This window comes from Macrobrachium rosenbergii, chromosome 56 (genome assembly GCF_040412425.1).
Source record: "Macrobrachium rosenbergii isolate ZJJX-2024 chromosome 56, ASM4041242v1, whole genome shotgun sequence".
Lineage (NCBI taxonomy): Eukaryota > Metazoa > Arthropoda > Malacostraca > Decapoda > Palaemonidae > Macrobrachium > Macrobrachium rosenbergii.
Genome location: NC_089796.1, coordinates 46376669 through 46390398, shown reverse-complemented (window position 1 = coordinate 46390398; position 13730 = coordinate 46376669). Strand labels below are relative to the sequence as shown.

General features: G+C 33.3%; 1 protein-coding gene across 6 annotated transcripts in view; it reads left to right on the top strand.

Moving 5' to 3' along the window:
* The window catches only part of IFT54 (intraflagellar transport 54), a 475732-nt gene that overhangs the window by 158446 nt on the left and 303556 nt on the right, over positions 1–13730 (top strand). For 4 of the 6 annotated variants that reach the window (XM_067100323.1, XM_067100322.1, XM_067100327.1 and 1 more), the window contains exon 5: positions 1949–2179. The exons of the other annotated variants lie outside the window; for them this stretch is intronic. In XM_067100323.1, the coding sequence (XP_066956424.1) occupies positions 1949–2179 (231 nt within the window). The remainder of the gene's footprint in view (positions 1–1948; positions 2180–13730) is intronic. 6 annotated transcript variants of the gene reach the window in all.

Sequence of the window (13730 nt, the reverse complement as noted above, 5' to 3'; positions counted from 1 at the left end):
CCGGGAAAAGGAGTGCACTCTCAACAAGGGAACAATCGTTCCACAGACAAAACAGGCACTAAGCCTCACAATATATATATATATATATATATATATATATATATATATATATATATATATATATATATATATATATATATATATATATATGTATGTATGTATATAATATGTATATATATGTATATAAATATATATAATATATATATATATATAATATATATAATATATAATATATATATATATATATATATATATATATATATATATATATATATATATATATATATATATATATATATATATATATATATATATATATATATATATATATATATATATATATATATATATATACAGGCAGTCCCCAGTTTACGATGGGTCCGGCTTACAACGCTTTTCAGATATATTCATCAGAAATTATTTCCTGGTTTACGACGCATTTTCCAGGGTTACGATAGACAATCAACTATCCGATCCGACGGAAGATTATGGCTCTAAAATGGCAGAATAATAAAAATTTGGAGGCTTTTTTTTTTATAAAAAAAACTCAATAAAAATGCAGTTTACATCGTTTTCAATACACCCAGAGCATTAAAAGTAAGGTTTTATTAGGATTATTGACGATTTTCAACGATTTTTCGGTTTACGATGATTTTCAGCGTCGACGCGCTACCGTAAGAATGGAACCCCTGTCATAAACCTGGGACTGCCTTATACTATATATATATATATATATATATATATATATATATATATATATATATATATATATGAAAGGGTGAGATTCTGGTAATTTTTTGTTAGTGGAAATGAAATTTAATTTATATTTTACAAAATGATGAATGTCTCAAAGATTTCTGTATTTTTTTTTGAAGGTTATTTTATGGGTCTAGGACCATATTTTCATCTGTGGAGGACAATAGAATGGGCTCCTGGCCTGAAATTGATGTTTATGATTTCCTTTATTCTTGGTATAAATTTTATAGCCATAAATATTTTCCTCCTAAACTATGGCCCTGCCAAAGGTGGTAGTAGCATATCCATGTTGACATAAAACTCAAGGAAGAAGACAGTCTGGGGACCTTGGTACATTTATTTAAATTATGACTGTCATTGCTGTCAAATGGAAGCAGATCTCTTAGCAGTTTTGTTTAAAAGATAAAGCTCCTGGAATGCTGATAAAATCTGAACTGGACAAGAGCATTCCAACAATGGGAGAATTTGTCTGAAGCCTGTGACTAATATCATCATCATTGTAGATGTTGGAAGTTTTACAAGTAAATCTTAGCTACCTGGCAATATTTTTTGTGTTTACAGCTATACAATCATGGAAGATGCAGCTACCTGGCAATATTTTTTAAGTGTGTTTACAGATATACAATCATGGAAGATGCTTTCATTATTTATTGTGCAAGATTCTCCTCTTCTTTCCTTTCTTCCCTTTCAGTACTTGATTATTTTGCAGTATATGAATTAAAGTTTATCTTCTCATCAATATGAGTGGAAAGCAGCTTTGTGATGGATATGATTTACCTTGAATGAGAGCTATTAACCTATGCATCTCATGTTGTACTTCTGTTTATTTTTATGTGCTATTATGTGGCCCAGGCTAGGCCTTTGTTATTTTCTTGTGGTACAGTAATTCAGTTATTGACGTAGATCAGTGAATCTTTTGTTTTCTTAATATAAGTACATGTGTCTGTGCAATCAAATGGTTTTGTAAGATTTCTGCATGTATAAAAAGGAACTTCATTTTATAGACTATAACAGGGTTAATCAGTTGCCTTTATTATTTTGGTAAAGGAAGGTCTCTTTCTGTAAATTATCTCCAGTCAACATTTTCCAATACTGTACTGTGGTACAGTATTGTCAGTGGTCTTGAAACGTGTGAAATACAGTAGATAGTTGCATATTTGTACAAGTTCACAGGACTTTTCTTTCTTTCTAGGTATCAGCAAAAACAGGCAGTATCAAAAATAAAGACATAAAAAATGAAGTAGCACCAAATAGTAAAACTCCCAATTCTAGTTCAGAGAAAACCCCAAAACCATCTAACAATCGCAGTAAAGCTAATGCCCCCCCAATTGCTGCTAAAAAACAAAATACAACCAAAGAAAAAGATAATGCTCTCGTGGATAAAGCTGCCAGTAAGGCTCTTATTGACAAGACTTCAGTTAAGGTATTTTTGTAAATGTTGAACATAGAATGTGTTTACCTATAAATAACTTGTCTTTTTATGTGTCTATGGTTGAACCTTTTTTTATGTGGTTTACAAACACAATGTGTAGTATTGTCCATTTTATTGAACAAGTAGGGATATTTCTTTTGTAAGTTACTGCTGCTCCATTCAACAGCATACTAAAATACTTGCAAGAAAAATTGTGGCATGAGGTCTGAAAGAGATTACTGTATTTGGATTATTTCTAGCCAGTGCTTGGAAGGTTATTATCCATCTAAATATATCTTGCAATATAATAGCACAAGAATTGTGGCATAGTATTACCCATAAGGCAAGAAAAGTTATAAACATTTGTGATGTGTAATAAATAGTTCTTCAGTATCATCTGTCAGAAAGAATTTCAACAACTATTGCTAGATTATTTTGTTACCTAATTCAGCCCATCACTGTTTAATGGAGAGAAATGCTTTAGTTGCTGTATATGTCTTTATGTTTGCCTCCCCCCCTCCAGTAAAATGGCAGTAAAACATCCTTTAAGCTAAGCTGTCATTTGAACTAACTTTGTCAGACAATACATTTTTAGTAATTCTTTTCAGTTCCTTTTAGGAAAGAAAATAAAAAACAGTAAATCCCTGAAATTTCAGCTTCTTCCTCCAAGTAGGAATATAACTTACCAGGAGGTGTCCAAGACTGAACTGGAGGGCTTGGCGAGGCATGGAAGCCATTAGGAATCTTTGTCTCCATTACTACCTCTGGAGAAAGAGCCAAAGCCAATGACAGGTCTTGTAAAGTGAAGAATGTCTTCATGGCTTCATACCCACTTTTAAATCAGTGATACATCTGGGTGTGTCACATGTACAGTACACCAATGAAAAAATAGCTCCCTCATTAAATGTAACCATGAAGAGCTATGTTGCCTCTTTTTGTGGAAGCTGGCTTTTAACAAATCAAAATTTATTTTATTCATTAAATCATAACATGTTTAAATTGTATTTTGACTTTCTGTGGGCCTTGAATGTATATATAATATATATATATATACATATATATAATGTATATATATATACATATATATATAATGTATATATATATATATATATATATATATATATATATATGTATGTTTGTATGTGTATATATATACATATATATAATAGATATGCACACACATTATATATATATATATATGCATGTGTATATATATATATATATATATATATATATATATATATATATATATATTATATATATATATATATATATATATAATAGATATACACTCACAACTATATATATGTACATATACAGTATGTAATAGATATATATACAGTATATACTGTACACATATACACTATATATATATATATATATATATATATATATATATATATATATATATATATATATATATATATATATATATAATCACACACAATATATAAATACAGGTAGACCATAAATTTTTTGGCATCCTTGGTTCCTAGCCCATGCCGGATTTTTTATTTTTTAAAAATATTAGATATATATTAAGTAATTAAATGAAATACAGGTATAAACAATTAAATAACGCAATCTACGAAGGTGTGCACCTTCTGAATAATTACCTTCTACTGTTCTAGTTCTCCTGCATCTCTCCATGCCCATTTTTTATGCAAAATCGACCACTGAGGTACTCTGTCCTTTTTATGTAGGACATATAACATGGATTTTAGATGAGGTATAATTGTTTGCTTGATATTAGACCTATATCATGTGATTCAGCAAGACATTATCAGTAATACTGTACAGTATATGCTTATTTATAGCAATTCTTATCAAATCCTTTTTCTTTAAGATTTACCAAAAATATAAGCAAAATTAGCAAATAATGTAACAGTATTCAACATTCACTGCCAGCATTAACACAGTAAACAAACAGAATGAGTGCTGGAGCACTCAGTGCCATCTATTGGACACCCAGTAAACTAGTCTAGCGGCGGTGGGAATTTTCAAGTTTTGATGGACATTTTAAAGTTTTGATCATAATTATGTCTGGATTAAAAGAGATTCTGGACCAGTGGATACCAGAAAATCGATGGTCTACATGTGTGTATGTGTATATATATATATATATATATATATATATATATATATATATATATATATATATATATATATATATTATACAGTAATTTTTCAATTATGCAGACCACCATTATCTAGAACTCAACATTATCCAACAAACTTGGAGCAGGGACCAAGGCCCCAAAGTTATATAATATAAGATATATGATACATATAAATTTCAAAAATTTGAAAAACTGCTCTTCAATGGTTGGCAATGCTGTGTGGCCTCAGGAAGATGTTGGTAACACTGTTTACACTCAAACAGACTGAGAAAGGGTTTAGGGGTGGTGAGGGGGATGCCTCAAGAAGTTTCTAAGGTGGGATGGGGTGGGTTGGATGGCTGGGCAACATGGAAAAGGAGCAGTAAGGCTGTGTGAAGAAGGATTGTTTTGGAAGATGGGTGAAGCTGAGGAGCAGTATCCCCTAGGTAGACATCTGACTTGATACAGGTTGTTTTGTTCTTGTTGTTATGCTTATGATTTTTTTTATATATATTTTATGCTATTCTCAATTTTATTGTTACTCTATTTTGTCATTTTTTAAATTTTTACAACCCAAAAGATAAATGCAATCATGTGCATAGGGTATGAGAGAGAGAGAGAGAGAGAGAGAGAGAGAGAGAGAGAGAGAGAGAGAGAGAGAGAGAGAGAGAGAGAGAGAGAGAGAGAGAGAGAGAGAGAGATGAAATATCAACAGTGATAAAATATTCCTGTGTGCTGTTATGATATGTGCAGTAATCATACTTGGAGGCAACTAAGCAAATAAAAAAAATTGCAAACGTGATACCGCGCTAAGAAACGCACACACAGTGTTGAGGCTTCTTAGAGCTTTCTTCGAGTTGTTAAGCTTATACTTTTTATTTGTATTTTATGGTTTGTTCTCATTTATATTTTTACCATATTTTCTCCTTTATTTTTACAGCCCAAAAGATAAACACAGTCATGTACGTAGGGTAAGAGAGAGAGAGAGAGAGAAAGAGAGAGAGAACAATTGAGATGAAATATCAACATGATAAAATATTCTCTTGTGTACTGTTATGATATGTGAGATGATCATACTTAGTCAACTCAACTTATAATGAAATACTGCACAGTAAATCAAGCAAAGCAAAAAAGACAAATGGCAAATGTGATACCATGTTAGAAACACACACACTATGTAGAGATGGCACATGTAGATGTAAACACACACTCACAGGCATACAAGTTAAGCTTTTGTGATATGAGACAAAATTAAAAAATCATTAATTCTAATAAAACAGAAAATAATCAACTACTTTTTAGTAGTGTTTTTAAAATGAATTTGCTTTGAACATTCGTCATCGAGAAATGCCATGTTTACTAAAGATGTAAACACAGGGTATTGTAATGTAATACACAAAGTTTGTGTGTTACAAACTGAATGCATTTCGTTTTCAGTAGTTTGTACTAGGCTAGGCTCTCAGACAAGATTAGCAAAGTTATGGCTTATGTAACAATGCATAACCATCTCTTATAATTAAGAGCCACTTACCAAATAGCTGACATAAACAACATTTAGTACGATGTAAGCAAACGAATCGGAAAACAGTTGTTTTCTGATTTTGAAGGATTTTACTGTAGGGTAAAGGGTGCTAGTTTATGTTTGTATACCCGTTTTGCATGTACAAAAATAATTCCAGTAATACAAAAGTAAAGATAATAATGCCAGTAATACATTTGTGTATTTTAGCAACTAAAAAATGATTCCCCTTATTCTTTTGCTAGTAGGCTTAATCAGCTAATTCTTAGAACATGAACATTAGTCATTGCAAACGGCAATCAATTGGTTTTCTAATAAATATTAAGATGATGATATAACATGATAATAATACAATATAAATTGATTCACTAAGTAAAATATCAGTTTCATAACCGTTACCGTTATCTTAAATACACTGTAATAGTCTATTTGACTTTTGCTAATGGATATTATGAGTGTAACACCTAGCCTAGGTCAGTAGGTCATACACCCATTTTGTAACTCCTTTATGGCAATACATTATGGTAACAACTGATAAGAAAGTTGCTGTATAATAATATATAAATGGTTGTAAAACCATGGTAGGTTGTGTGTGAACAGATAGGCTGCCCACCTTCTTAATTGTGTTATGCATGCGGAAGAAAAGAAGGGGTTACACTTTTTCCAATGTATTTAAGCAGTATATTTTGTTACAGATATGGGGAAAAAAGGTAGATAAATGCCCTTTGCAAAAATATTTCAGCTTAAAATGTGATGGTTGTTGCTTATAAGCATACTGAGTGTTTACAGTTACGTGGTATTGACAAGGATAGGTGAGAAATTGTAAGGAGTTACCCTTCAATGCCTAGACTTTTTTTTACTCTCCATTATCTGGCTTTTGCCATTTTCCGATGGGCCTTTGGCTCTATTATTCCAGTTGATGAAGAATTACTTTACACATGATACTGTGTATATATATATATATATATATATATATATATATATATATATATATATATATATATATATATATATATATATATATATATATATATATATATATATATATATAACACAACTACAGAACTTCCAATTTATAATAGCAGTCATAGCAATACAGTATTCACCTACACAGCGATGAAGTCCATAATGGGTGGAATCGTGCAACTACCACAATTTGTGCAAGAAAATTCAAGGGTTGGGGGGGGCGCAAATAAACACCGAAAATAACTACTAAATATTTAATGCGTAAACTTCAGACTGAAGTAAGACCTGAACCTCGTAAACATACATAAAATAATCAAAAACACAATTACCCTTACAAAATAATACCCTAAACACTTACACTATTAAATAAAGAAGATAACACATCCATACTTACAAAGGGGGCCCGAAAGGAAGAGGGTCAATAAGAAAAATTATCCTTACATTTACACTCTAATAATTAAATGAATAATTCAGTATTTTGAGGTCTCCTGAATAATGCTAATAGCAAACTCCATGTCTGGAGTTATCCCTGGTAGTCTGGAATAATAGGGCCCAACAGGCAGCGGTAGAGCCCAAAGATCACATCAAGCCGAAGACTTCAAAGGTCACAAGTACCTTACCGACTATCAGAGTGGTTCCCTTGGTATTAAACTGAGCCAGTGGTGCAGATGAAATGCTGCAAAACTCCTTCCAGTACAGGGGAGAACAGTGCCACACAGTTGCAATCCCCGAAAGGGCTGGTAATCCAAAATATTTGGTAATAATGTCAGCAGCAGCAACAGGCAAACAGCAACAACTTGAAATATAGCTCAGAAACACACTGCAGCCCAAAATCACGGGACAGTAAACAATACCTCACAAAGAGGCGGGGCTTGGACAACATTACTTGAAAAGAAAAACAAAACTGTAACAACAGGTAAACAAGCAAAGGGTCACTGAGGATGAGACTTAACTTAATTAATTAATACAGAAGAAAAAAGGTCAGCATACGGACAATATATATATATATTATATGTAGTTCCCGGTTATCGGTGGGCTCGGTTATCGGCGATCCGTTTTTTCGGCACTTGTCTAGCGTTGGAAATCAGCAATTTTCGACACCGATATGTGCCAATTTCCACTTATCGGCACCAATGCATACATAATAGAGGTGCCAATAACCGAAAATCGCTGATTTTTGGTTATCGGTGATTTTTTGCTTAACGTCACGCCGTTGGAACAGAACCCCACCGATAACCTGGGACTGCCTGTATATATATATATATATATATATATATATATATATATATATATATATATATATATATATATATATATATATATATATATATATATAATATATATACAGTATATATATATTTATGTATATATATATATATATATATATATATTTAAACTCTAAATATGTTTATAAACAACAACCATAACACTTTAAACTGTGAACTTTTTGCAAAAAGTAATTATGTCCTTATTTTCCCTTAATTGTAACAAAATAAACTCCATAAATACACTTTAAAACAAAAAAGCAAAATCCTTCTTTTTCTCTCGGATGCGATACGTAGTACAATAGTCTACCAAATTTTTTCATTTGCCCCTAGCACTGTATAATACATTGCACTGTACACAAATGAAGGTAACCCCTTTTTTCTTTCATATGCAACACAATATGATAGTTTACAAAAAAAAAACTTTTCATTTTCCTCAAAAGACATCACACAAAAAAGTTAACCCCTTCTTTTTCTCTCGTATGCGACACAGTGCGGTAGGCTACACAGTGTTTTTCATTTACCTAAACACTGTAAAATACATCATACTGTACATAAAAAAATAAACCATTTTTTTTCTCTTATGCAACACAACATAATAGTTTACACAAACAATTTCTATTATTTTCACCAAAATACAGTACACGAAAAAGCAATCCTCTTCCTTTTCTCATGTATGCGACACACAGTTTGGTAGGCTACACATTGTGTTTTTGTGTGTGTTTATTAGCCTTGTATCACGTGTTGCCTCTTTTTTGCCATTAGTGATTTGCTGTACAGTATTTCATTTCAAGTTTAGTTGACTCCAAGTATGAGTATCGCACATATCATAAAAAGGGAATATTTTATCACTTGATATTTCATCTAATGTACATAAAATATTTAAAATGTGAACATGTGGATGTTGGCACCATGTGCCATTTATAACTCAAGTCTTGTGCTACCAGTGCCAGCAAATGATTTTGAGAGTATGTTGTCGAAACTTCGACAAGAGAGATTGTACTTTTCTGCAAGTTGTGGTATAGTTTTATGTATTCTTTCTAAATTTATGTAAAGTGGAAATACGTATTATGTAGAAAAAGATATTATGTTTTGTTGTGTTTGTATTTAGTAATGAAAAGCGTTGTTTTGGCTGTTTCGTTTATTTAACTGTAAGTATACGTGTAATAGTGCTTAACTACCGGCATCAGTTGTTTGTCTGGTGGTTAGTTGAATGTTTGGTGTTGGTCAAAGATGGCCATGAAACCAGTCTTGTCATAGCCTTGATACAGTGCAGATCAAATAGGGACTCAGGAGAAGGGAATGCAGTCATAGTTGTCAGTGCCTTCAAATCCACTTAAGTATTCCTTTTCATCGTAAAGTTCATTTAGGGAAATTCCTTTAGGAGATATGCATATCTAAATGTAAGGATAATTTCTTGAGGTGTACTGTGGATGAAGGTTACGAAGTAGAGATTGTGCTCATGCCAATCTGATTCTACTGTATTTTAAGCTAGGAACATTGAATGCGCCAACAGCAAGTTTATATCACTTATGTTTTAGATTAATATACACAACGCAAAGCAGTGATTCAGTCGCAGTTTGGACTAGCAAGTGATCAGGTTAGTACGTTTCAAGTCGTTTAGGCTATACGATAACACTGACAATTTGAAATGCTCTACTTATTCTGAATGAGTCGGAATATATGTACTATATGTAGCCTAAGCACATGTTTGCGTTTATCTTTAGGGCTGTAAAAATAAAGAATTAGATAATACTGTACAGCAAAATATATCAATGAGAATTGTGTAAAATATACATAAAAAAGTGGAGTGTATGTGCTACTGTATAGGCTTCAATCTAAGCGATACCTCAGTTGTTTTCTCTCTCTCTCTCTCTCTCTCTCTCTCTCTCTCTCTCTCTCTCTCTCTCTCTCTCTCTCTCTCTATATATATATATATATATATATATATATATATATATATATATATATATATATATATATATATATATTTAAACACAGATATCTCGTTTTTGTTTTTGTTTTGTTACAGTATATGACTGTAACATATCTTTTAGTAAAATGTGGAAAAATCCTAAACCTAAAAACACAAAACAAAACAAGCTCTAGCAAGTCAGACATCTACCTAGCCCTTTTCACCCATCCAACACTGCATCCCCACCCCCTCCCAGCCATAGAATCTACTCTGCAGCCCCACCCACCTTCCAGAACAACCCCTTCTCTAAGTGAGTTCCTCTACACAACCTTACTGCCCCTCCTCTCCCATGGTGCCCAGACATCCAACCCACACCCCCACCTAAGAAACATCTCTGGGCCTCCCCCATACCTCAGAACCTTTTCTTAGTCATCTGTTTGAGTGTAAGCAATGTTACCAACATTTTCCTGAGGCCAGGCGGTACTGTATTGCCAATTATCAGAGAGCAGTTTTCCAAATGTTTTGAAATTTATATATATAACATCCTTGAGCCATGGTCCCTGGTCCGATTTTGTCGGATAATGTCGTATTCCAGATAATGAAGATATGGATAATTGAGGGATTACTATATATATATATATATATATATATATATATATATATATATATACAGTCATAAAAAAACGAACGCCCACTACATTTGTAAACAAATCATAGCAATGATATAAAAAAGGAAAATAAAAGGGAAAATTTTAGTTCACTTATATTTTTTCAATACTTAGACATTTCTCCATTATTTTTAAGTACAGCTTTAACCTTCTTGGCATTGAATGTGCTAAATCTTTGAAATATTGTGCATCCATGTCTTCAAACCAAAACTTACGGATGGCATCCTTCAATTTTGGGAGGGACGTTTTCTCATCTGCTAGTGCCTTCAGTTTCCGTTTCATGTATGCCCAGCAATTTTCAATTGGGTTTAAATCTGTGAATTGCCTGGCCAGTCTAATTTCTGAATATTAAATTCCTTAAGAAGGTTTGTGACCTTGTGAAATCGGTGGCAAGGTGCTCCATCTTGCATAAATATATGCCCAAAAGTTCCTTGTAAGGACTAATTCATTTTCCAAGACATTTTCATAAATCTCTCCATTCATTGTCGTGCTCTCTGGGAGAAAATATAATCCCCCACTACCCCATATCCGCTGAAACATCCCCATACCATCACATAAGCTGGATGTTTCACAGTCTTGACTGTGTATTTTTGATGCATAAGGTTAGATCCTTGGGGCCTCCTTACTTTCTTGCCAGCGCTATGAATAATGTGGAAGTTAGATTCATCGCTAAAAACTACCCTTTCCCAATCCTTTTCAGTCCACTTCAAATATTTTCTGCAAAAAGCCATCCTTTTTTTTTTTCATAGGCTTAGTGAGGAGGGCTTTGCTTGGGAGACCAAGGTCTTTCTGCAATCGATGTTGCACGGTCCGTTCAGATACGTTCCTAAGCAGATCAGGTTTTGAGACTTCAAAATTTTGGCTGGCATTGATGGATGTTCCATAACAATCCTTTTTTAAAATGTTATCCGTTCTTTTGTATGGCCTCCTGAGCCTTTCTTCCGCTTCAGTGATGAATCAAGGTCTCCTGTTGGTTGCACCACAATGAGACGGTGCTTTTAGAGATTCCCAGCTCTCTTGCAATAGCTGACATTGACTTGCCAGTTTTCCATAGGGTCACAATTTCTGCTTTTAACCAAGGATAAGGAAGTTTTAGCCATAATTCATTAGCTAGCGCAAGAGCGCGTAAATGTAGCGGTGTGTGAATGGGGCACGAGCGATACAATGACAGCCGACCTTTGTGATAGCTTGAGTATCACTGAAGTGCATTAGAAACTCATGGTACCGAACAGCGAGACAATACAGGCTGCCAGACGAACGATAAATTGGGGAAAATATATTCGGGCGGAAATCGCAAGAAAAAACGCTTATTACAGTAATAAATTGGGAGTCGTTCGGACTGTATATATATATATATATATATATATATATATATATATATATATATATATATATACTGTACTTATGTCACATAAACAAGTGTGACTGTTTTACATTTATGTATATTAAACCTCAAATATTGTTTAATATCCTATACCTTGAGAATAACTTACATACAAGGGGAATTATAATTGATAAGTGTTTCCTCTCAGGAATGATTCAAACTATTGCCTGGTTTAGAATTAGTGATAGACAGTGTTTGACCACTTGATAGCTCATTGGTCAGAATCATTGTCTCTTGTTTCTAAACCAGGCAATGGTTCAGCTCCTGCCAAAGGCAAAGTACTTATCAGTAATAATTCCCCCTCTGTGCAAGTTATTCCTGAGGTATAGTGAACTGGATATTATATGATATTTATGGTTATATATAATTTATATTATATATATACATATACATACATACATACATACATACATACATACATACATATACATACATACATACATACATACATACATACATACATACATACATACACTTTAAAAGTAGAAATCTTGGTAAATTAAGTTTTGAGTAGCAGCATACACATGAATGGCTTAGGTTATCTTTCTTGTCTGTTTTTTTTTTAAGATAAAATGAACAATACTCTTAGTGCTTGTGGACCAATTATTACATGAAATGGAAATTGGGCTCTTGAGACAGCAAGTTAGTCTTTGTTGGGAGCCAAACAGCCTGGATATGTATTTAGAAACTAAACACCTGTACCTCAGCAATACCATACAGTATTTCCAAAACAGTGGTGTTAGCTTTCCTCTATGTATCACATAATAGGCATCGTGAATAAAGTGTCTGATTTGCCATCAAAATTTTACCACCTGAATAATTTGACCTAAGATGACCCATTGTTACTAGGTGATGATTAAGTTTACCTTACTGGCCATGAAGACCAAAGTATAGACTTCCCAAAGTGATAAATTGCTATAATCTGAAATGTCTGGCTGAACCCAAACACAAATAATGCTGAATGAATGCACAAGAAAAGGCTGCCTTGTATTCTGTGATTACAAATAATGACAAGTTTTAATTGACAGCAAAAACTGAAGAAGTCCTTGATTGGGAATAGGTATAGAATATAGAGTATTCTGTTTTTACACTAAGCAACAAACTTTGCCCACTTATATTGTTAAAGGTTAGTTGTTGAGGCCCTGCAAAATATTTTTATTGCAATTTGTGTGACCTCTGAAAAGCAACAATCTGAATTAGTGCTGGATAACCTCCATGTGTGAAGATGCCCTTTGGGTGAGTTTGTGACTAGTTCCAGGTGTACAACTCCTTATTGGAGCCAGAGAGGAACTGTGAGTCATCCACGGGTTCAATATTGCCAGGAACTTTATGAGGACCTGCCTGGTGGGACCGAAGGATGAAAAAACATAAAAGTGTAAAGTTTCCCACGACTATAATATCAAATTCATAAAACCACACTCCTTGCTGCTGGGTTTGTCCAAGGTAATGTTTTGATCAGCTGGAGTTGTAGTTCCATCAGTTGATTAGCTGGAGTGAATCCTAAACTCTAGAGCAGCCGTATGGTAATGGATCACCAGTAGCCAGGAATTGGCACTCAGAAATGATCACCACTGAAACTGCTGAATGGATACAACAAAAAATGATTCCTATCCTCAGGGGGGTCAAGTGAGCTCCCTCAGAATAGTGTTCAGCATCCAAGTAAGTGGCTTCCATGATCCATTAAGCAATAGAACCTAAGGAGAATGGACAGGTGAAAAAGGAGAGCTTCTCTTGAAGCCATGATTAG